The sequence below is a fragment of the Apus apus genome, chromosome 5 (assembly GCF_020740795.1).
Source record: "Apus apus isolate bApuApu2 chromosome 5, bApuApu2.pri.cur, whole genome shotgun sequence".
Taxonomy (NCBI): domain Eukaryota; kingdom Metazoa; phylum Chordata; class Aves; order Apodiformes; family Apodidae; genus Apus; species Apus apus.
This window is the reverse complement of record NC_067286.1, coordinates 51506735-51529949: the sequence shown is the minus strand read 5'-3', so window position 1 is coordinate 51529949 and position 23215 is coordinate 51506735. Positions and strand designations below refer to the sequence as shown.

The 23215-nt window shown below is 37.3% G+C and overlaps 1 protein-coding gene and 1 long non-coding RNA gene across 8 annotated transcripts in view; both read right to left on the bottom strand.

Annotated features, from left to right (window-relative positions):
* Nucleotides 1-4554: 4554 nt before the first annotated feature.
* Nucleotides 4555-23215, bottom strand: part of PAPOLA (poly(A) polymerase alpha) — a 51620-nt gene continuing 32959 nt past the window's right edge. Inside the window, exons 16-23 of one of the 7 annotated variants that reach the window (XM_051622449.1) lie at nt 15736-15857; nt 14075-14217; nt 12654-12754; nt 11277-11494; nt 10768-10833; nt 8890-8964; nt 8621-8689; nt 4555-6722 (exon numbers count right to left, since the gene is read on the bottom strand). In XM_051622449.1, the coding sequence (XP_051478409.1) occupies nt 6627-6722; nt 8621-8689; nt 8890-8964; nt 10768-10833; nt 11277-11494; nt 12654-12754; nt 14075-14217; nt 15736-15857 (890 nt within the window). In that variant the 3' untranslated portion in view covers nt 4555-6626. The other 6 variants (XM_051622451.1, XM_051622450.1, XM_051622452.1 and 3 more) reach the window with 6 other exon arrangements.
* LOC127386042 (uncharacterized) lies at nt 17176-20266 on the bottom strand. The gene is made up of 2 exons (XR_007889798.1): nt 19837-20266; nt 17176-17460 (listed from the first exon to the last, which is right to left on the bottom strand). It is a non-coding gene; the product is annotated as an uncharacterized LOC127386042 (long non-coding RNA).

Sequence of the window (23215 nt, the reverse complement as noted above, 5' to 3'; positions counted from 1 at the left end):
TTAGGAAACATCCTAATCCCCATCCATTAGGGGGATATAAACCTGGAAAAAGTCTATACTAGCATTTGTACAGTTCTTAGAATGCTTGGGGTTGGAAGGGACCTAGATCATCTAGTTCCCCCTGCACGGGCAGGGACACCTTCCACTAGGCCAGGCTACTCAAAGCCCCATCCAACCTGGCCTTTAACACTTCCAGGGAGGGGGCATCCACAACTTCTCTGGGAAACTTGTTCCAGTGTCTCAACACTCTCACAGTGAAAAAGTTCTTTCTAATGTCTAACCTAAGTCTATCCTCTTCCAGTTTAAAGCCATTACTCCTCATCCTATCGCGACAAGCCCTTGTAAAAAGCCCTTCCCCACCTTTCCTTCAGGTGGGGGAAGTACCCTTCAGGTACTGGAAGACCACTGTAAGGCCTCCCTGGAACCTTCTTTTCTGCAGGCTGAACAACTGCAACTTTTGCAGCTTCTCTCTTTCAAATTTCAAACCCCAACTATTTTCTTTCAATTTGGCTGTAGAAAATGATCTACCATTACTTAAAATGTGATCAGACCTGAGGGACTGATCTTCCTCCTGTAAAAACAAAACATTGATAACTGGGATATTGAAAGTGCTTTTTAAGTCATTGTTCTTGATTAGGGTTGCAAGTGTCTTTTTATCTTACTACCTACAAGGATTAGATACTACAAGGAAAAAAAGTACTCCTAGAAGACATACTGCAGGTAGTGGTCAGTGATCATTAGCAAATAGAAAATCCACACACTTCTCTGGATAAAGATATGACATGGTAGGAATAATCACTGATAATTTTAATATATTACAGGAACAGACAGATGGCCTAAACTATCAAACGTTTATCAGTCTTACTGTTTATTACAATATGATGGATAAAAAAATATACATGACAACCTGTGGCTAAGACAATGAATAATTCCATCAATCATTCCAGGCTTCTATGATTCCAACCATGTGATAGAGTTGAATGAAGTTCATAACAGGGGAGGGAAGTTGGCAGGGAGATTCCTACATAAGCTAATATCTAGACTGAGTACATGAATACTGCATTTAAAATGTTCATTTTAAGAACAAGAGATCTCTATTGCACTTCATAGAAGCAGACCCCAATGAAGTATTTTAAAGGTCTTAGCTCATAATTCACAAAGATATCAGAACATATCTACACTAGCCTTTATATTGTCACTGAAACTACATTTGTTCTCAAAAGACCATACGTTTTTTACTAAATTATGTGAAGATCCTAAAAAAGGAAATCTCACTTTAAGAATGCAAGCTGAAAAGCTAATAGAAATCCTTCACATAAGCTGCAGACTCCTCTCCCCATGCACTGAACAGGCTTGGCAGAGTGTCCAGGCATGGCCAGCTCTCTGCTGGGGGCAACGTTCTTGGCTGTGAAGGCAGAGCACGCCCTCTGTCACTCATGGCGAGCAGTCCTGTCCAACTGTCTCTTTCCAACAACTTTATCATCAATCTCTTTATTAACAGCTCCACTGCAGACAGAGAATGCAAACAAGGAGAGTGAGCATGCCAGATTTCTGGAAGGCACATGGCATCAGACACCACACAGGGCAAGGTTTGTTAAGTTGAAACAGAAGCTGTAGTGCAGAACTCTTACATCCTGTTTTAGAATTGTATCATGTTTATTATGCTTAATTAGAATCACATTTCTAATCAGGGAGAGCAGGAGAGATGTTACTCCTCAAATATTGAAGATCACCCCCCTTACCTGTTTTATTTGAACACCATTTGAAATGCCCAAACAATGAAGGGTACACGGTCTCACATTCCATTGAACTTCAAGAATTATTTTGTCCTTTAAGTTGGTATATTACCCTAACTGAAGCAAACATCACAGAAATAATCTTAGATTAACTGGAAAGGTTGAATTGATGTGTAGATTTTAAGCATGTAAAAGTTACCTAAGTAGCCTTATTGAGGAAATTTACTTCTAAAAACACATGAAATGCAGTCTTAAAGAAGGTGTGCTAGCTTGCAAATCAGACAGACAAAAAGACATTCGCACTTGCAAGCTGCCCAGCATCTGCGTGGGCCACAGTTATTAAGGGGCAGTTTAAATGCATTGGCCATTTTTTAAAGTTAAATAAAGAAATGCACCTTTCCTTACATGAGTTGGAGTTTACACCACCTTACATCAATAGTAATTTTCCTCTCTATCCTTTCCTTTTACTTGCCTGGAGTCTGGCTCTTATTTGAATACAGTAACTTACCGCAAAAACCAAGCTTGATAATATCCACATATACCATCAAACAGTTTTTTTCCCAGTCATTAGGATGCTGTTAAAATTGACTTTTTCTAAGTTTACTGTCTTTCAGAGTTTGTGAGGTAAAAATCTAATGAAGTGTGTAGGACATTGCTATTCTTCCTTTATTCTAAACATTCTATTCGAATACACAGGTCAAAAAAATTCTGAGAAGGTCATTAAAAAACCCAGACGTGCTGAATAGGACCCACAACCTCGTTAATTTAGTAAATGTGGGAGGAAGAAAAAAAAAAAAGTTACCTGAAGAGAGCATTCCATCATTTACTCTGAACAATACAAAGATGCGTAAACTTTATAAAAAAAAAGTCAGTAGAGTGTAAATATCCAAAAAGCAGATGGGACATCAGTTCATTGTTTTATCTTTTTCATAATAAAACATGCTCTCTGAAGTTTGATATCAAAGTTTGCATTATTTTGGTGATGATGGCAGATGTTTGATATTTGTAGATATTTCAAATTACTAGTTTGAACTTTGTAGACGTATCAAACTGCATCTGCCTCTATCAACAAATCAAAGATGGTTTGTTTCTATTGAACAGATCCTTAATTCCACCAAGATCATTAAACTAAAAATGGTTTATTATTGTTTTGACAGTAGAAACACTGGCTCTTTAAAAAAGTCAACCTACCAAGTGCACAGCTAATAAGCTTCAATAATACGTATATAAACATTTCTGTGTGTACTATCAAGACCTGCATGTTTCCAAGTGACAAAATTTCTTATAAGTATTGTTCAGCCACAACAATGCCAAAAAGAAGTTAAGCCTAGCAAAGCTACTTGACTTACGTATTTGTCAAGTCCCAGAAATTATTCCCGGATCACTTCAATATGCAAAATGCCTTTTGTACAAATGCACACAACGTCCAAAAATGAAAAGATGTATTAGGAGAAAATAAAGATACTCTACCTCCTCGGTAACCATTATCACAGTAGTTTTTATTGCATTAAGTATAGATTCTGGCTCAGTAACATGTGGTGTGTTCTTGCTATATTGAGTTACTTTTTGTTATTCTAGAAGCAGAACTGCTTTAACTTTTATTGTTCATTAAAATTGGTTCTCTCATTAACATACATTTACTATCAATTGATACCATTACTGCACTACGAAATGGCATGGACACTACTACTTACTGAAAGGAAGCACAACTTCAGCTAAAACACAAACTCAAATGTCTGATTCTAACCAGTATGTCTAAAAGCCATCTGTTACAACCATGGCTTATTAATGTTAATTATTTTGGCTACAGTAGTAATTTTCAGCTTCTTGTTTACAGATCCTTATGAGTCCATGAACTTACTTCTGGAGGTTCATGATGGGGAACTCAGAAAAAGAAGCTTATTGAAGCCTATTGCCAGTAGCTTGAGAAACACTGAACAAGAATTTGTGTATCTACTATCACCTTTTAATTGGTTGGAGAAAATAAGAGGAATTAAAGCCATAAATAACATCAGTTGTGATGAAAGGGAGATGGGGTGGGCAAGATATAAAGATGATGAATCTGTTCTAAACAAGACAAGCAGCTGCATGCTGTGAAACATATATACAACATAATGGTTTATTGTTTTAGGCAGGGTAATTTTAATAGAAGACCATAATCATCAGTGGTTTTAGCAGTTAAAAGAAATTTCAGCCAAAAGGAGGCTACCTATTCAAATTACTCAGATCAAGTATTTGGAGGACTGGGCTCATGCTGATACAAAATCAATCAAGTGAGGCACAGCTACTTGTAGTTCTTACTTTTATTTCAGGGCAAGCTTAAACCATTTGACAAGAGAAATAGTGCCATCTGCTGACCTAAGAAATTGTCACTTGCAAGAAAAGCAAACATAAGATGCCAGAACTGTTAAACCTGATTTTTTTTTATTTTTTTTTAAATGAGGTTCAGGAGTATAGCCCCAAATTGCTTATGCACATTTCTTCTGTCAGCTTTTAAGAATTTAAGATTGAGACTGACTCCTAATCAGCAGACAAGGAATGGATGCTCTTAAAATGTTGGAGGATTTTTCTGGCAATAAACTCTGCCCCTGCCAAGCCACTGCACAATCTACCACCTTTTCCTTCAGCAGACTACAGCTCACCCTGCTGAGTGTTAGTTCCATTTCCTATGTCTAACATCATGCTTACTTAGAGAACATGCATTTATGTACTACTTCTTTTAGGCCACACCTTATTTGTTTTCGTTGAAAATGTATGAGCTAAGTATGAATTCCGAGAGTAAAGTCTATTTTGTACATTCAGAAAAATCAGACAACTCTGGGATTGTGCTGTTTTTTATTGTGTTTTCAATGGAGAAATACATCATCTGTTTACAAAATAGCTCTTGAAAAATACAAGGAGTACAGATACTATAAAACAAAGCAAACTCCAGTCATGAGACACTACGTACATCATGCGAAAGCAACAGTCTGATCTCCAGGTTATGAAAACTAGAATTAAAAAGTCACTATACAGAAAGTTCCAAGTTTCCAGCTTGGCAAAACTTGGGTGCAGTTACATGAAACGTTTAATAAAATGAAAAAGATTTTCTGATGTGTAAACAAAATGACAAGACTAAATTTGTGCCTGGCAATTTCGATCTAAACTCCATAGCTACACAAAATACACAGACACCTTGTACACTTCAACTGTTAATATAACCTTCTTTGGGGGGTGGACGACAGCAGGCTGCACAGGGCAAGGAAAAGAGAAATATTGTATACTAGACAATCTTAGACAAATGGCAAAAAAAACCCTTCAGTTACTGCACAGCCTAAGTAAAAGATAAGCTACACTCTGACTTTGGAGAATTAATTTAGAAGGATAAGGGGAAGAGTGTAAGTAATTTAATTTTAACATGAAAGATGCACGTGTAATAGAATGGAGCACAATGGGAGAAGGGAATTCATAAAACATGCTAATCAAAGTATGGGAAGTATGATTTGACATCCCACATATTTCAGATTTAAGTAACAGTAACATGAAGTTTGTTATCTACATCTGGTATTACTGTTGGTATCCTTCATGTTCCTCAAATACTGCTGTTCTTTGCCATGAGAGATGCAGTTCTTTCAAAAGAAAAAGTTGTTACTTTTTGATAGGACTACAAGAACAAAAAACTAGGACTAAGAGAACTTACTAGATGTCAAGTGCTTACTAGAAATAGGGTTTTTAAAAATTCCGCGTTCTTCAGTATGTAAAACTATTTCTGATGAGCCATCTAAAAATAAAAAGGTTAAAATTCTTCGGGAAAAATCTTTTTGCCTTTATTTAAAATTTGAAGCTTTTTAATGCATACAGGACTTTTATGGAGTGTACAAAATTCATCTCATATTTAGTGATTCAAAGGCCATCAAGACAGGTGTTATATTTCACAGGCACGCAATATTTACTGAAATACTTTATAATGGGACAAAATTTTGAGTCTGTGCCTAGAGGCCACAAGGTATGATTAGGTATGGGGCAAGGGAGAACCCAAAGGAGTACATGGCTTGTTTTTACTTTGTATAAATAACTGTTGTCCTATATGGTGCATACAAGCTGCAAAAAAACCCCAAAACAAAACAAACCGCCAACATTAAACGCAAAAGCTTTTCCCAAAAAATAAAGGGATCAAAAAGGGAATAAGGAGTTTGATTAGCTCCAAGGAAAGTTTATTTGCTGTTTGACTGCTGATCTGTATGCACCTTAAAACAATCCTATAAATAAAAGTAGACCACATCTTAATCATGTCCCACCAATTCCAAAACTTCCCAATTACTTCCCCAACTTTTATCTTACAACCTCAAGATTTGACATTTTAAAGGCTTACTGCTACTTTGATGGCAGTTGAACTGGATATACTAAACACTTTGTTTTCAATGTATAGTATATCATAAAATGTCACCCAATTTGCAGATTGCTTCTACTGAAGAGGTTCTTCAATAAAAAGAAAGTGTATCAGCTGAAGATCTAAAATTAGTCATACTCCAATAAAAAAAAATAATACATAAAAGTGCATTTAAGGGATTCTTATGCCAGTTTTATCTCAATTTTGAAACAATGTATCAAAGAAATTCAATCAGAATGTCAAATATGGCTACAAATAGTGTTCATGTTTTTAAAGGCAGTAATCCTTTGAAATATTTAATGCAACTGTTGCTAACACATTAATTGTACTCCTGGCTTCACATACTAACCTGGACTTCCAACCAAGTGGTGATTTTAGCCCAGAAAGGGAAGTGCACAAAATATACCTAAATCCATTTGCGATTATGTTCTAGTCTTGCACCCTCCGTTCTCCTTTTTTTCTAACATTAGAAGACAACAGGTTGAGTTGGCAGATACTTTTATGGACCCCTGAGGTTGTTTTTACCGGTTCAGTCTCAATTTTATCGAATTCTTGATAACAGGAATAGGATTTGCAGGGAGAGCAGGGATATCTGAAAGGTCTGTACTGGGTGTTTTCTGAAAAGAAAAGAAGTTTGGTTGTATTTTAACTCTGTAAATATCAAAAGAATATTCACAGTAATTGGCAGTAACTTTCAAAAACAAGAACTTCAGATGAGTTTTTAGGAACATTCCAAGATGAAGATTAATTACAAGTTATAAATACAGAAGCATATATTTACTTTGCCTATACAGTCCTTAAGGAAAACTTGTACAAGAGTGTCTTTCAAAGTGTGCATTTCCTTTTTCAACAACTGCAAGAAATTAAGACAGTGTTGCAGATAAAGCTGAGCCTACTAATTACCTGTATTATATTACCTAATTACCTGTACCTATAAAACATAATACACAGATAATAAAGGTGCTTGATCAGTAACACATACTAGTTGATCTACATGTTTAGTACTTAAAAATTCCTTCGACCAATTCAGTGGTAAACCTCAGCCCCTAATGGATGAATGATGAAAAACTGTTCCCCACGTGAGGTATGTCTCTTCATATCTAAACACTTCAGAGCATTTAAAAGCTCTTCAGTGAAATTTCCAACTTTTCATATTTGTTTAGATTTACATGAAAACGGTATGATGAGCTCTAAACCAGTGCTATATGACTGGACTAAGAATTTAACCTTGAAAATAATCACAAACACTTTTTTTTCCACTTAAAAGACAAAATCCATTCAGCAAAATTACATGTAAAGCCAAATAAAGGAAAACACAGAAAAGGAACACTCTCCACTTTAAGCATGATTAATTAATTTCTCACATGCTTAACAAGCCTCTATTATTGGACTTTATGGGGTTTTTTTAATTTCTAAGTACTTCTGTTCCACTGCAGCAGATTATTTGCCATCTCAATAACCCAGTTATTATCCATTACTTGCCATGAGTTATCATAAAATGTTTTCCTACATTATAAACATTCAAAATTAATATTAGGTACATTGACACATGGGAAAAACTACATTAAAATGATTGCTCTTAATTGTTGTTCTATTAAAAAGATATCAATTAAGTTAATGCTGACTGATGCAGTAGCAAAGCACAACGCACAAGGACTGAGGGCAAAATAGCTTCTATCTCCCACCTCCCCGCTGGCCCCAGTAGCCCACTCTGATTGGTGCTGACCTGCAGTTTTACACGTTTCTATTTTCTGCAACATGAGCAGTGTTTTAAACAAAGCCAATGAGAACACTGAAAAAAAATAACAGAAGAGGTCCACCATTCTTTTGCAGTTTCCAGATTACTTTTGCTAAACTACACAATTTGTAAAAGCTACAAAGCTTTATATAAATCATCCCTTAACAACAGGTGAAATAAACTCGGTGTACTAAATGATCTAAAAATTTCCATGAAGCAGTTCAGAGTGCCCATGAAACAATCTAGACCTTTTGCTCTGGTACTTTATTCAGTACCACTCATACAATTCAAGATGTTTCATAACAAATACTATTATTACTGCTGCAATGTATCTCCACTATCAATCAATACATTCACTGCACAACATTTAAGGAGTAAAGAGTAAATTAAATGCTTTGCGATAGTGCAACTTCGTCAGTAGAGCACTAAGAGAAGCTTAAAAATGCTAGTAAACAAAGATGTGTTCTTTAAAAGTTGTTACAATATTAGGAACAAAAATTTAAGTGAATGCCACAGAATTCTTAACATAACGTCTATTTTTCAATGCTCCTTACACTTAAAATAGCTGGAGTGAAGCAACACAGCTAGCTAATGAAATACAGGATTACAGCTTCTTTCCCTCTCATATCAAATAAGAGAATCAGAAGTAAAATTTCAGACATTGTCAACCACTACCAGGGCAGCTTTGAGCAGCAGCTATTTAAAGCATTTGTTTCCTTGTTAGAAAGGATTATTCTGTGATGTGCAAAGCACAAAGGAATAAACTGAGCCCCTTACTTTGAAGGCACAATTCAGAAGAGCGAATCCAGCTTCGGTCAGTTTGTATGGCAAGCCATACATGTTTAGCTACAATGCACATTCAATAAGATCAATGATCATCTAAAACACAAAAATCATGACAGTAACAACAAGCAGATTTCCACACAATGGATTTATACTAAAGATCACATTTATTTTTAACAACTGGACTCATTTTAATTTCAGTGTTTTCACCACAGATTAGCACGTGTGCACACACAAAGAGGTGGTGGTTTTGAAAACAGTACCTGAGGAGCTTGCAGAGTAGTTGTCTGAAGAGTTTCTGTTTGAGAATTAACATTCACTTCTGCCTCATGTTGCTCCTAAAACCAGAAGTATCAACAGTTACAACACTTCCAATTACAAAAATTATTCATACAGTACTCCACTAAACAGAATGCTGGAATTTGTGCACTTACACAAAACGAAAAAAGGCAAGTATCGGTACTTGCTGCATTGATACTCATCTTTAATAATACAGAACTTACCATAATAGCCAATGTTTTGCTAATTAGGAATTTGACATCAACACAAGCTACATCACTTTTCAGTTGTTATTTAAACACTTAACATATTTTACACAGAATCCTACAGGAAAATATTACACGACATTCAACTCATTATAGACAAGTGCAGTACCAAGACCATGTGAAAAGCTATTGAATTTGTTGAGAATTCAACTGCTTCTCCACTGCTTTTGCCATTCTGCTAGAAAAGTTTTCCTGCTAATTTAATGGGCTGAATCAGGTTTCTAGATAAACAGATGAATGTCAAAGCCAGTTTTACAGATGAAACCCTGGGACTGCACGGGTAAAGATGACACATACCATTCAGCAAACCATACCTTAACAAAAAGGCATGTCATTGAATGGAGAAAAAAATATGTTATTTGGTAAGTTCATTCATAAAATAGAACAGAATCATTATGGTTGGAAGAGACCTTAAAGATCATCTAGTTCCAAACCTCCTGCCATGAGCAGGGAACTCTACCACTAGATCAGGTTGCACAAAACCTCGTCCAACCTGGCCTTAAAAACCTCCAGGAATGGGGCATCAACAACCTCCCTGGACAACCCATTCCAGTTCCTCATCACCCTTATAGTGAAGCATTTCTTCCTAATATCTAACCTAAACCTCCCCTCTCTCAGTTTAAAACCATTACCCCTTGTCCTATTCACTGTCTTCTCTGATGAAAAGCCCCTCCCCAGCTTTCCTGTAGGCTTTCCCGTTTCCTCCATTTCCTTCCATGCATATTAAGGACATAAGATTTAGAGGAGACTTACAATAAAAGCTAACAGGATTACCTATATATTTTATAATCATCTGTATCCAAATGATCTATTTTCAATGTTAGGATTAAAAGCTTACATGCATTGCCTACTTCACCTGTCTCGAGTTCAAAGAGGTTTCAAGGTGACTACATAACAAGATAAAATTTCCCACTTAAGAGTCTGGAAACATTTTAATAGGCATTTTAACTTCTCAGCATATTATCCAGAGTACACCAAAGACAACAGAATATGCCCTACAAAAACTGTATATGCTCAAGGAAAGAGCTGCTATCATAAGGCTAAGGACAGACTGCTACCTTTACTGTTCATTAATAAGCAGAAAAATTGCCTGTTAAATTACAAGATAGAGGGTGTGCTGAAATCTCGAACTCAGAAGGTATAGCTGTAACTTCATATAATAATTTCACTATCAGAAAATATTTACCATCACTTGACTTTTTTTTTGTTTCCACCTAAAAAGTGAACAACGCAGCACCTGTCTTTGGGATTCTCAGGCAATGTGCAAAAATCCCCATTGAATATATAGGACAACTTTTCTTTAAATCTTTTTTTTTTTTTCCACTATGCATAATACTTTGTGAATGACCAGCAAAGAAATCACTGTCCTATGTGATCATGGACTCAGGCTCAGCTTACTCTGGCAACAGGTAATGTACTGGAATTCAGTAATATTGATTTATGCATTGAAAAGGAAGATTATTTTGGTATCTTTACTAAAGCGTCTGTATCTACAAACACTCTTAGTCATTTCTATAGGGAAATAGAGCTTTTTTTTTTTTACAATTAAGAGTCCCAATTAATACACATAAAATTGCATGGTCTCAGAATAGATACCTTAGTTTCCATTTTTTCATGTTCATTCAAATCTAAACAGCTAGTATCTTCCATTATTTCATCCTGCTGAAATACAAACAAACCAAGAAACTATTAAAATCATAAAAACATTTACATAAATCAACAAGAAAATAAGGCTATAAAGTGATTATTAAGAAAGCATTAGTTTTAAGACTTAATATGCTTTACTCTAAAAAAACCCCTGCTTTTAAGACAAGAATTTAGATTCTAAGCACTTATGCTAATGCAGTACACATCACATAAGTATCAGTATAACAAAAACCCACTAACACCTGAGCAAGCTGAATACATAAATCAGCAACACAATCAAAGTTGAAGCATACACCATATTTAACAAAGTATTTGAAACCTGGTGTAGGAAAAGGTTCTTCTTCTTCCCCACATAAATCTAAACAAAACACTTGGGATATAAGAATCAACACCGCAGCTGAAATTAATATTCTGATGGCTTGGACATTGCTATGGTATGATCTCAAAATCACAAATACCTCTTCAATTTTCATTTTCTTGGGAGAATCTTCTTTATGGGGAGAAGACGTCCTTTTCACTGCTGTGACAGGGCTAGGCATTTTTGCTGCAACATTTCCTGAAGTTCTTGGTAATGGATTTAATAGATATGTTGAGGAAATTCTAGAGATGGTAGGCTTTGGTGGTGGAGAAATGGCTGGTTGTGTGGCAGTTTGAGGAATGCTTTCATTTGAAGTACCTATGGATAAATAATTTTAAAAGCTTCAACAAGATGAGTTGACATGACCATTCCAGTTCAATCACTGGTAGTTTTAGTCTCTATTCAAAACCACTGGCATCAAGTAGGCATCAAGAAGTGGTACAAGCATCATGTTTGGAACAGCAGGTGTGCTTACACAGTTCTGTTTAGTTCCAAGCTTTCTGAGAGAGAATTCCCGTATCAGATACAGGGCAACCACATCAGTGACACTCTACTTGATCAAATTAACATTGCTTAACATCAGGGCATACTAGCCCATTCAGAGCTCTGTGCCAATAAAGCTATATTATTCTTGGTACCCAAAGAAGTTCTACTGTTTCTGTACTCAAGCACTGCCAAACTTAATCACCCTGATGCACCTATGACTTACAATAAAAATCAGAGAACAGCAAGATCCCACCATCCCACATGTCAAGAGTGAAATAAGAGAAATACCATCTTGAAAGGCTACCCACTTGGTCTCCTTTTCCATCTAATTCTGACTTGCTTCTTGTAAACAGCTAAAGTTCCATCAAAAAAAAGAGTAACTGACTTTGCTAAGTGAACATTTTCATCAGATGTCTTTGTTCTTTCACTAAAATATATTTTTCCTTAATTTTTTTTTTTTAATATTAAGTGAAGTGTACTTTTTCTTAAGAGAAAATATGGAGGATAAAGTCAGAACATTTGAAAATATGTCAGTAAGGAGCACGTGTTGTCCTTACATCTGAGTCTTTCATTCCTAGAACCAATTTCATGAAGCACAAGGAGCAGGAACATGAAAGCACAGATTACAGATGGTACAGGACCACCTCTTGAGTTTAACTGCAAAACAGACTAAAACCACAAAAACCTGCTCTTCCAGCTTTAGATGATTTTTCCTCATTTGGCCAACTGGACTACAGACCTGCATCAGGTCATTGAAAAACTATTGCTATTGTGAATGGCAAATACAAATCCCTAAAAATAGAATAAACAAAGATCACAGCACAAAATATTCTGCCATGATTTCCTGAGTCCTGAAGAAATTAGTTAAATCTGTGTATCAAGGAGAACATGTTATATAGCATGTGTTAAGGACCTCAAATGGGAAGAAAAACTGCTTTACAAACATTACAAAAAAATTAATAGAAACTATTTACTATCCAATTTTCCTTACCCCCTGAGCTTTCACTGGAATTTATTTGTGGCACAGTGACTTCAGAAGCCTGTATGTTGGTCACAGATGCTGCTGTTACAGCTGGCGCAGGACTGCTTCTGCTAAAAAGAGGAAAATGACAAAATGCTGAATATTAGAAAAAGTCCAGTGCTGTATGACCTGCCTTTCATCACATCACATGCATGGCCAGCAACCATAGCTGATATGGTTTTACTCACATTACAGAACTTATAACACTGTGTCACAGTAGGAAGTGTGGAAATGAGCACTGGTAATCTACTATCAAACTTGAACAATGCAAGTTATTTCAAATATCAGATTTTAATCACTTCAGAGATAGTCTTCTAGCCTACTAAGATGTTGCATTAAAAAAAAGGCAAAAATTAGGCAATGTCTCCCCAGGTAAGGTGCAGGGGAAAATATAACAACTATTTTCCTGAAAAATAAAACAAAATCAGTGTAGAAGTACCAGAATAGAAAGCTTGTTTTCAATCTACACACACTGTTATGATTATGATTTCAGTATGCACTTCCCAAGCAAAGAATGGGATTTCACTTGACAAAAAAAAAAAAATAAATTTTCAAGAACAGTATGTGCCTAAAATCAACACAAGGCAATTTCCACTTCAACTGTGACACCCTAGATAACATGTTTATTTTAATAAAATAGTCAGTGGCATCAACTATTGGAAATCATTTACCAAGGAAGACCAACTAAAAGAGCACTTGTCGAAAGGACCAAGTTCGGTGAACGTAAATATTTTATTCTACACAACATCTTGTAATATATATCTAATACTACACAACTGTAGGACACTGATGTTAACTTGTCTGTGTATGACAGACAAACATGAGATTTTTGAAAGAAAACAATTCCATTTACTTGGGCAAACTGAAGTTTACCTAGGAAAAGACTTAATATAGAAAGTTAGTATTAAGATAAACATTCATTTGTACACCTTGAAAGTAAAATGAAAAACTATGTTCCTAAACTTAATTTGCACAGGTATCAACAGTAACATCAGTAGCACCACAGATATCTCAGACAGAAAGCCTAAACTTCTCTTCTGTCTCAAATTTTTATGCAAAACTCACATAACTCTTCCTCACCCTCACATCTCAACTTCCTGCTCATTACCACTCACAGCCTCCCACTGCAGTGCCCTCAGGTTTTCCTATCGTCTTGCTTTTCTAAGCACCTTTACCCAACCCTTGTAATTCCTCATCTGAAGTCCAATACCATGTTCCCAACACCCCAAATGCAGCCCTACTCTAGTGCTCAAATGGAAATAGGAATGTCTGCAATTTGGAACATTCACACCCTGATAACTGTAGTACGTTACGCATGCAGTATTTGCCATGCTTTTAACACAACTAATTCAGGAACAGAGAGCAGCAACCAGACTGAAAGTCTTCATTACCCCTGAGAACTTCCAGAACTGTTCAATGGACTCGTCTTCATAGCACTAGTAGGCGAAGGCACAGACGTGCTGTTATCACTGTCCATAGACAAGTCTAGGCTGCTGTCATTCAGTGCTGTCAACCTGATCCCTTCTGTTGAATGCTGCAATCCACAAAAGAAAATTACAGTAGTCCTACTTAATGAAGATTCAAATTAGTTAATACTTCAGTTATGCAAAACATTAGCTGTTACATTTGTGAAAAAACAAAATGAGAGATTTTAGAAAAAAACACCCTGAAAGTAGAAACATTTAAGAATTCCGAATATAAACGGACAATTTTCAAATCCTTTTACATGTAAATAATGCACTATCCTGTCAATACAAGCATTTACATTTTCACTCACAAAATTCAGGTACAAATTTCTCTAAATCAGTGATGTTAAACAGAAGATAATGTGTAATTATATTTACTGATTGTATTTTCAGCCTTATTTTAAGTTTTCTTGGTTTTGTGGGATTATAGATAACACTTTCATTAACTTCAGGTAATACTGATGTACACCAAAATCAGTTACTACAAAGAATTTAGAGACCAATATGAACTTAGTCAGTCGAGAAGAGATACCCTCCTCTGACAAAGATTAATATTTAAACTGTCCTCTGAAACATATTACAGATTTACACATGATTGCTGTGCAACACTTCCTATTCTTTAAAAAAGCAGTTAATACAAAACAGCTGTAGTAATAAAGCACATTATTCAGGTATATCTAAAAGAGCAACAGTGGTTTAGTTATTCACAAAAACAAGCAAACTTGTATTGCTCTCAGATTAAGCTAACATAAAGAAGCAGGAATTTGAAAATACAGACAAAATTGTTAAATTTCATGTTCCACCCCATTCTTCCTGCCTCCACTGAAAAGGAAGCACATCCAACACAACGGCCTAATTAAAAATTTAGCTAATATTCTCACGTATGGCCACGCAGATAAACTGCATATTAAGGGGAAAAATAATCCTGGCTAGGCAATGGGCAACCTTCTGTCATTAAAACTGTCATTTAAATTTTATACTCTTAAAAATAGAGCATACAATACCAGAAGCTGCCAAGTTGCAGGTAGAAAAATACCTTCCTTCAAATTATTCTCAAAGTATTCAACCTCGGTTACAGCAACAGACTACAGTATTAGATACAAAAAGGCAGCAATAAACTCAACATTCTACTCTGCTTCTATTTGATTACTTCACTTTTACACTTCGGAGACTTATAGGAAAATCTAATTACTAACATCTTATGAGGAAAAACTGGAGACAGTAAGAATTGGTTGACCAGTTGTTCTATTGGTATTGTTATAGATGCTTCCTTGCATTTTAAAATAGCAAGAAAGGTTTAAAACCTTACTATTACATTGTTTTAAATGTTTAGTTTAGGAAGGCCAAAAAAATACAAATATTTGAGCCAGATTTGAAGATACTACCCATGTTGATGTTCTGGGAATTCTAGTATTGTATTTAGTGCATCTAGTAATACTGCTACAATCAAACGAGATCACATTGCTTATTCAGGTGCAAGTAAGCTTTCAAAACGTTACTTTAGTTCTTTGATTAGTAAACCTAAAAAACTAAGGAATCATTTTTCAATGGCATTTTTATTGCTCTCAAGTATTAGTCAAGTTTACCTTTTTCTTTTTCTGAAGCACATGATTGGGTAGCAGTTGGTGAAGTTGCTTGCGTTTCACATGCCTTGCAGCGATCTTCATATCCATCTCAAACATCTTGCTGTTTATTGCTTGCCTATAAACTACACAATTAGAACAGAATTAAGACATATTGAAGCATCTGGCCAAGTCCACTTGCCCAGGCAGAAACATTTTGCATTTTGGAACATTTATTACCCTCAAGAACAAGCACAGCACTTCCTTGTTCTGGAGGAAGAAGGTGAACTGCCTACAATGCCAGCACCAATAGTACAAAGCGTTAGTAACTAAAACATTACTTTGGAAGCAGGTGACCTGTTTTTCAAGAAAAATATCTACAAGCATGCAGATCTCTAAACTATAGTGTTAACAAGTTTTAACAGAACAGCTCTGAGGTGGATTCTTTGTTTCATCTCAAAGGGACTAAAAACAGAAAGAAGCTTTGCCCATAGAAATTACAGTATTTACATAAAACCGTCTTTTTCATAGTTGATGCAGCTTTTATTTATGCATCTCCTACAACAAATGGGTTCTAATTCAGGAGTTGAATGCTTGTGTGCCAGCTAATCTACTACAAATTATTCTAGCAACTCAAATAATACTACTGGTTTATTAAAAAATTATCTATGGGGTTTTTTTTGTTTATTTGGTTTTGCTGGTTTTTTTTTTTTACAATTATCTCTTCTATAATGAGCTATTTCTCTTCACCTTAGCACATTTACTTCTGTTAAGTCAACATGGTTAGTGCTAGTAAAGGAACTACCTGTAACCCAACTTCTTGGTCTCAAGCTAAGCCAGGTAAAATGAAAAATTTGTTGTTCTTTCAAACTGTATACAAGGCTGAACAAAGCTGTGGTAGATTTACAAATAAATAAAATTGTTCTGTCGATCTTAAGTACAAAAACTTAAGAGGTATCTCTCTTATTCACTGTCTATTCTAAAAACAAAGAAACCTCATTGAATAGGCTGTGAAGAAGTAACTAAAAGGCTGTTAAAGAGTCAGACACAAAGAGTTCAATGAATACCACATTTACAGTAATTCTTGGTACCCTCTGTGTAAAGATTATACAATTTACAGTTAAGACAGAACCATGCTCAGTAAAGCCAGACGTGGTTCAAGCATCCCACTTTTCTGACATTAGGCCTCTGGATGAAGGTTGCATATTGAAACAAAAAAATTCGGAGCTTCCAAACCCCCTTGCTTTCTAACACTCCTCACCGCAGTGGGAGGCTAGGTGCGGCTGGGTAAGGATTCCGAGATCAAGACCCAATAACAACAAACAAGCTGTTATTGAGCAGGCATTCTTTATTGCAGCGCTGGGAAGCACTGGGGATTCTCCACCATGAGTGCTCCAACGAGTCAGGGAAACATCCCTACTAATATACACCAAAAATATGCATATTCAGTTCCATGTCAATGAGTTCCCAGAATTCTTCTACATAGTCATTTTATTTCTTGGAATTGGCTATCTTTGTAATTATGCAGGCTCAAGGGTCTCCTGTGGGGTTCTTTGTTGATTCTAGTCCTTTGTCATCTTTGTCCTGTCTCCAGTCTCCCGCTGGTAGATTGCCCAGGTGGGTCAGAGTCCACATAAATGTTGTCTGTAGGCGCCCAGGGTCTTAGAAGACTTGATGTTATCACAACCTACAGGATGCTTGGCATAGTTGACTGATAGTTTCACAAAGCACCTTGTTTTAAAAGCAACCCTTAGTATAGAAATTCATTATTTTAGTAAACTTTTATTAGGCTATATTTCTATTGAATTTACTAACAAATATTCTATTATGTATCAATCCCCCCTTTTCTTTAAACTTTGTAAATTCCTTTACAAAGATTCTAGATCATTATATTTCATTACTTTAGGCAAGGCCCAAATTCTTAAAGTCAGTTTCTTTAGCTTATACCATAAAAGGCAATTAACTACCTTCAGTATAATCACAAACATCAATAGTATCAAAAGTGGGTGAATTAAAATATTTAAAGTTCTTTCTGCAGAGGGTGAGTATCCTGAAATGATATCCCACCAATGATGGGCAGTTTCAGATTCAATTTGACTAGACAGACCAATAAGTTTGTCTTTGGCTATTACTGTTTTAATGACAGACTCAGCCAAGGTTTTATTCTGCTTCCTTAAATGCTCTGGAAGTTCTTGAGACTGGTTCAATATCTCATTTAATTTCCCCAAAGATAAGCTTGCATGACTTACGTTCAAGCTTTCATAGTGCCAAAACATTGCCACCTGTTCCTCTGTATATGCAAAATAAGTATGTTTGTCCATGCCAGGTTAAATGGGTTATATTTCTGAGACACCCTACAAACAGGGTAGTCATTCCATATTCTTGAACTACTGATTGTTAGTTCAATAGGGAGGGCTTGATGCCACCCTAAATGTATTTATCAAATGACTAGCCTTTTCCACTTGCCCACTTGTTTGCAGGTGGTAAGCTGTGTACAATTTCCAATTAATTTTTAAGAATTTACTAACTTGATGAACCACTTATAACACAATGGGTGTTCCCTTATCAGAGATCACCTCTGGCACTCCAAACCTAGGAATAATTTCTTTCAATAAAATTTTTTGTAACTTATCAGGCCTTGTTGATTCTACAGGGGAAGGATTCAGGCCATCCTGAAATGGTATGAATATCCCTGCCCTTTCTGGGGAATTCTGAAAAAAACAACTATCTGCCAGTTTTGGCCTGGAACATTCCCTTTATCAATACTTCCAAATTTTATTCGATTCTCCACCTTTGGATTTTTTTTTTTTTTTTTTTTTATTAGCAGATTTCACATCTATCAACCATACTCTTCACAGTTTGAAACTGATTCCTAGCTACTATTTGTTTTGTGAGAGAATTGTACAAAGCTCCAGTTTCCCAATGTGTCTTGTCATGCTCTGTTTTTACCAGTTTCCATAACACCCTGAAAGGAACCACTATTCTGTTATCTCTCAATTTTGCCCAACCTGTTGATTCAATCTCTGCTTCCAAATCTTTGATTAATTTAAGATCCCTTTCATCATAATTAATTGAATCAGGTAGTGTCAAAGTTTTCTCAGGAAATCAGACTTAATACCTCACCTTGTTCCGCCGCCCTTTTTGCCTCAGTCTGCCAATTTGTTTCCCACCTCTTGGGCAGTGTTACCTTTCTGGTGTCCTTTGCAGTGTATAATAGCAACAGCTGAAGGCAATTGTACAGTTTCCAAGTCTCAAAATCATGTCAGCATGCTTGATGTGTTTTCCTGTCATTCCCAGAAAGGTTCGAAGCTCTTTTACCGTAGTTGGTTCTGGAGTCCTGCAAATAGCTTCCTTCCGGTCATTCCCAAGCTGTCTCTGTTCCTTGGAAACCACAAATCCCAAATATTGTACTTCTTTCTTCAAAATCTGGGCTTTCTGTAATGAGACTCGGTAACCACTTAGTCCAAGAAAATTCAGTAAACTCACAGTCCATTCTTTACATTCTTCTTTTTTTTTTTTTCTGTGGCTATTAAAATATCATCAACATACTGCAAAAGAGTCCCATTTCCTGGAGGTCTTTCCCGGGCCTCTAACTCTTTAGCCAATTGATTTCCAAAGATTGTAGGACTGTGTTTGAATCCTTGGGGTAACACTGTCCAGGTAAGTTGGGCTTTTCACCCTGAATCAGGGTTTTCCCATTCAAAAGCAAACAAATTGCGGCTTCCAGGGGCCAAGGTGAGGCAAAAGAATGCATCCTTCAGATCCAATACTGTGAACCATTCATAGGTCTCTTTTAAATTACTCAACAAGGTGTATGGGTTTGCCACTACCGGATGTATATCTTCCGCTATCCTATTTATTGCCCGCAAATCCTGTACCAATCGGTAGGGTTTACCATCAGGCTTTTTGACAGGCAAAATAGGAGTGTTATATTCTGAAGAACACTCAATTAGTAGTTCAAATTTCAGGAAGTCTTTTATAATATTTTTTACCGCCTGCCTGTCTTCCAGCTTTAGGGGTTACTGTTTTATCCTAACTGGTTGTACTCCTTCCTTGAGTTTGATAGTGCGACGTGGAAAAGCCTCAGGCCAACCTGAGAAGGTATCTACTTATGCAAACAAATACCTGTATCCATTTTGCCGTGGGAAGGCCGAGCAGCTGAAGTGGGCCTTCACCCCCTCCACTCCTCAGGTCCTTATCGGTGTCTCAGTTCTCTCAGGAAGGCCTTTTGGGATGCAAACGAGAGGAGTTACAATAGAGCTTTGACACATATTCCCGCCTGAGGGCTGGTTCCTCACACCACCCTATGGCTCAAACACACTGCAGATACAGCGCTGTGCCAGCCAGCAATGGGGTGGGGGCTGGTGTCAGTGAGGCTCCCCGAGCCCATCATTTTAGCCTCCTGTTTTCACACCCAAAAGCGGCAACGGACATTCAGGTTTGTATAGCAAGGTCCATTTTCCCAGCTCTCTCCTGAGGAGCTGGAAAAAAGGCATAACATCTTTTTCCCTGTCGCACCACCAGCTGTTATAGAAAACTTTACCTAAAGGTTCCTTGCAAGAATTTAGAACAGCATAACTAAGTCCTGTATTCAACGAAAATTAACCCTGTCCTTCCCAGCTTCATGGTTCTGCTAGGGAATTTAATTCAACCTCCAGCCAGTCTGAGCCCTTATCTTGACCTATTGTCCAGATAGGATCTAATTTAGACCTAGATGCTTCTGCCAGGATCGGGAACAATTCTTTTTCCCATGCTCTTCTTGCTTACAATATACACACTGATATAACCCAATCAAGCTCGATTTCAGCCGTAACTCACAGACAATGATCTCACTCTGGCCTGGTCTCTGTTTTTTTGCTTTCCATTATCCAGGGCAGGCCAACATGTAAACAATATGTAAAACATTTACAGTCAGGTTCCAGGTCCCAATATATCAATTTTCTAGCAGGCTCACATAGCCTCTCAAAAGAGATTGAAAATGCTTTGTCAGACCCTTGTTTAACCTCATGCACAAGTTTGTTTGGTTTGGTTTGTGGGTCCCATCCTGGACCCCATACAAAATTAATTGTTGACATTCCTCTAGTCCCTCCTGGAGTTAGGATTCCAGTCTGGGTTCTCCCTGGGCAAAAGATGGTTAATATAATCTTGTGGGTGTTTATATTCCATTTCTTTAGCTTTTTTTAAACTCTTAACAGTTCTCATTACTGAAGAGGATTATTATTTATTTTTACTATTATATTTTTTCAATTATCATTATTACTTTTAGTAGCTTCAATACTTTTCTTCGCATTGGCCCCACAAACTGTTTCCAATTTAACAGATCCAATGCTTTAAGAGGGACATGCATATCAACCAGCCGTCCTTCCACCTTTAATGCTTATCTTAAAGGGGCATGAACAGCAGGACAGTGCCCCACTCTTCCAGTCACCTGACTGGAATCTGTATCCTCCCAAACACCTACTCGCCCCCATTTCACTCCCCCTCGTATTACCCGGGTGGAGAGGGAGAGCTGAGGGTTCCATTAACTGATCCTCTATATTCTCCTCGACTTACAACAACTTTATTTACTAAACTCACATTTCATTATCATAAAACCATCCACACCTGGCACATCTCATCCTCCTTCATGCTTGCAAAACCACATTGATTGCAATCCACGAATCTTCAAAGGCTTACTCCCAGACTTTTTCCAACCTCCAGAATACATTCTAATGGTGAGCATTTAGTAATGTCACATCCTGCTGAGGATACGTTATCGTGTTACAAGACACAAGTGAAACAAAAGGGCAATACCAGACACAAGCTAAACAACACTTTTTAACAGTTACCAGACAATTAAGACAACGAAATTTTTCTTCACAATACCACCTTTAGAGCGGGTCAGAGGGTGGGACCATGCCGCAGTCCCTTTGCCACTCGGGATGATTTCACAGGGAAAAGAACATATCTGCGTATGATACTTCAATCCATTTTCCTCTCTCCTGAGATATAACATAAGTTGAAGGAGGGTATTATAATTCGGGGTCCCATTCATTGGCCACTTTTTCGTTTTCTAGTTGATATGGCGGCCACCATTGGTAACAATATTTGATTAGAGTCTTTTTACTAAGTGACTCTCCCAGCCCCTCTGCAATATTCTTCCAGTAGGCCCATATACAGCCCAGGGGACATTTCTTAAGAATTCCACTGTCCTGTGTGCTTCTCATTTTTAACCCAACACAATATACTTCAGTGAGGCTATAAATTCTTCCCAAATATCAACAGGTCAGCCCCACAATTGACAATTCCAATTATATCATTGTCTCAAAAAACCTTACATTAATCACATAAAACATAGGGAACTTGGGACACTTACAAAACACACATTAAACAATTATCCATCCAGTTATTATCCCTTCGGCAGCTGCTAAGACACTCCAAGTTACTATCAGCCAAACTTTGCTATTGTTTCAATTTTAAAGAGATCTCTATACATAGTTACAAATGACAAAACTTGCGCTTTGTTCGTCTCCGGCCGCGCCCCTCGCGGAGCTACGGAACCGCGGATCAGAACTCCACACTCACTTCGTGCTTGACTGCACGTCTCAGTCACACACACACACCCAATTCACAAATATTTCATCCAGTCTCATGAGATAATACAATGCAATTCCCAAACCAAAAATCAGTATTTCCAATAATAACTCAATATCCAGATAACATTTTCCAAGTTCACAACCTAAAATAACATTTGCCAAGTCTGATTACCAGGAAATCAATACTTGTACAAGCTCACTCTACTGAGCTTATACCGCCAACGCACACTTACGCGTGCTGAACCAAATGTACCAAAGCTCACTCTACTGAGCTTGTACCCAAAGCACACTTACGCGTGCTGAACCAAATGTACCAAAGCTCACTCTACTGAGCTTGTACCCAAAGCACACTTACGCGTGCTGAACCAAATGTACCAAAGCTCACTCTACTGAGCTTGTACCCAAAGCACACTTACGCGTGCTGAACCAAATGTACCAAAGCTCACTCTACTGAGCTTGTACCCAAAGCACACTTACGCGTGCTGAACCAAAAAGCACACTCTACTGTGCTTTCGCCACCCTGCGGGGTTCTTACGAACTGCGACTTACGAGGCAGCCTTCCAACTGACCGGTCCCAAAAACAAACAAACAAACAAACAAACAAAAGAATGCCTTATTCTTACCAGAGGTCCTTGTCTGCTCCCGCGTGGATCCGCCGAATCGGTGAGTCCCTCCAGAGAACTCTCTGGGGCCAGCCTAGGGGGTCGCCGATTCGGAGGTTCCCGCAGCCGAGCAGAGAAGACGTCCCATCTGGGTTGCCAACTGAAACAAAAAAATTCGGAGCTTCCAAACCCCCTTGCTTTCTAACACTCCTCACCGCAGTGGGAGGCTAGGTGCGGCTGGGTAAGGATTCCGAGATCAAGACCCAATAACAACAAACAAGCTGTTATTGAGCAGGCATTCTTTATTGCAGCGCTGGGAAGCACTGG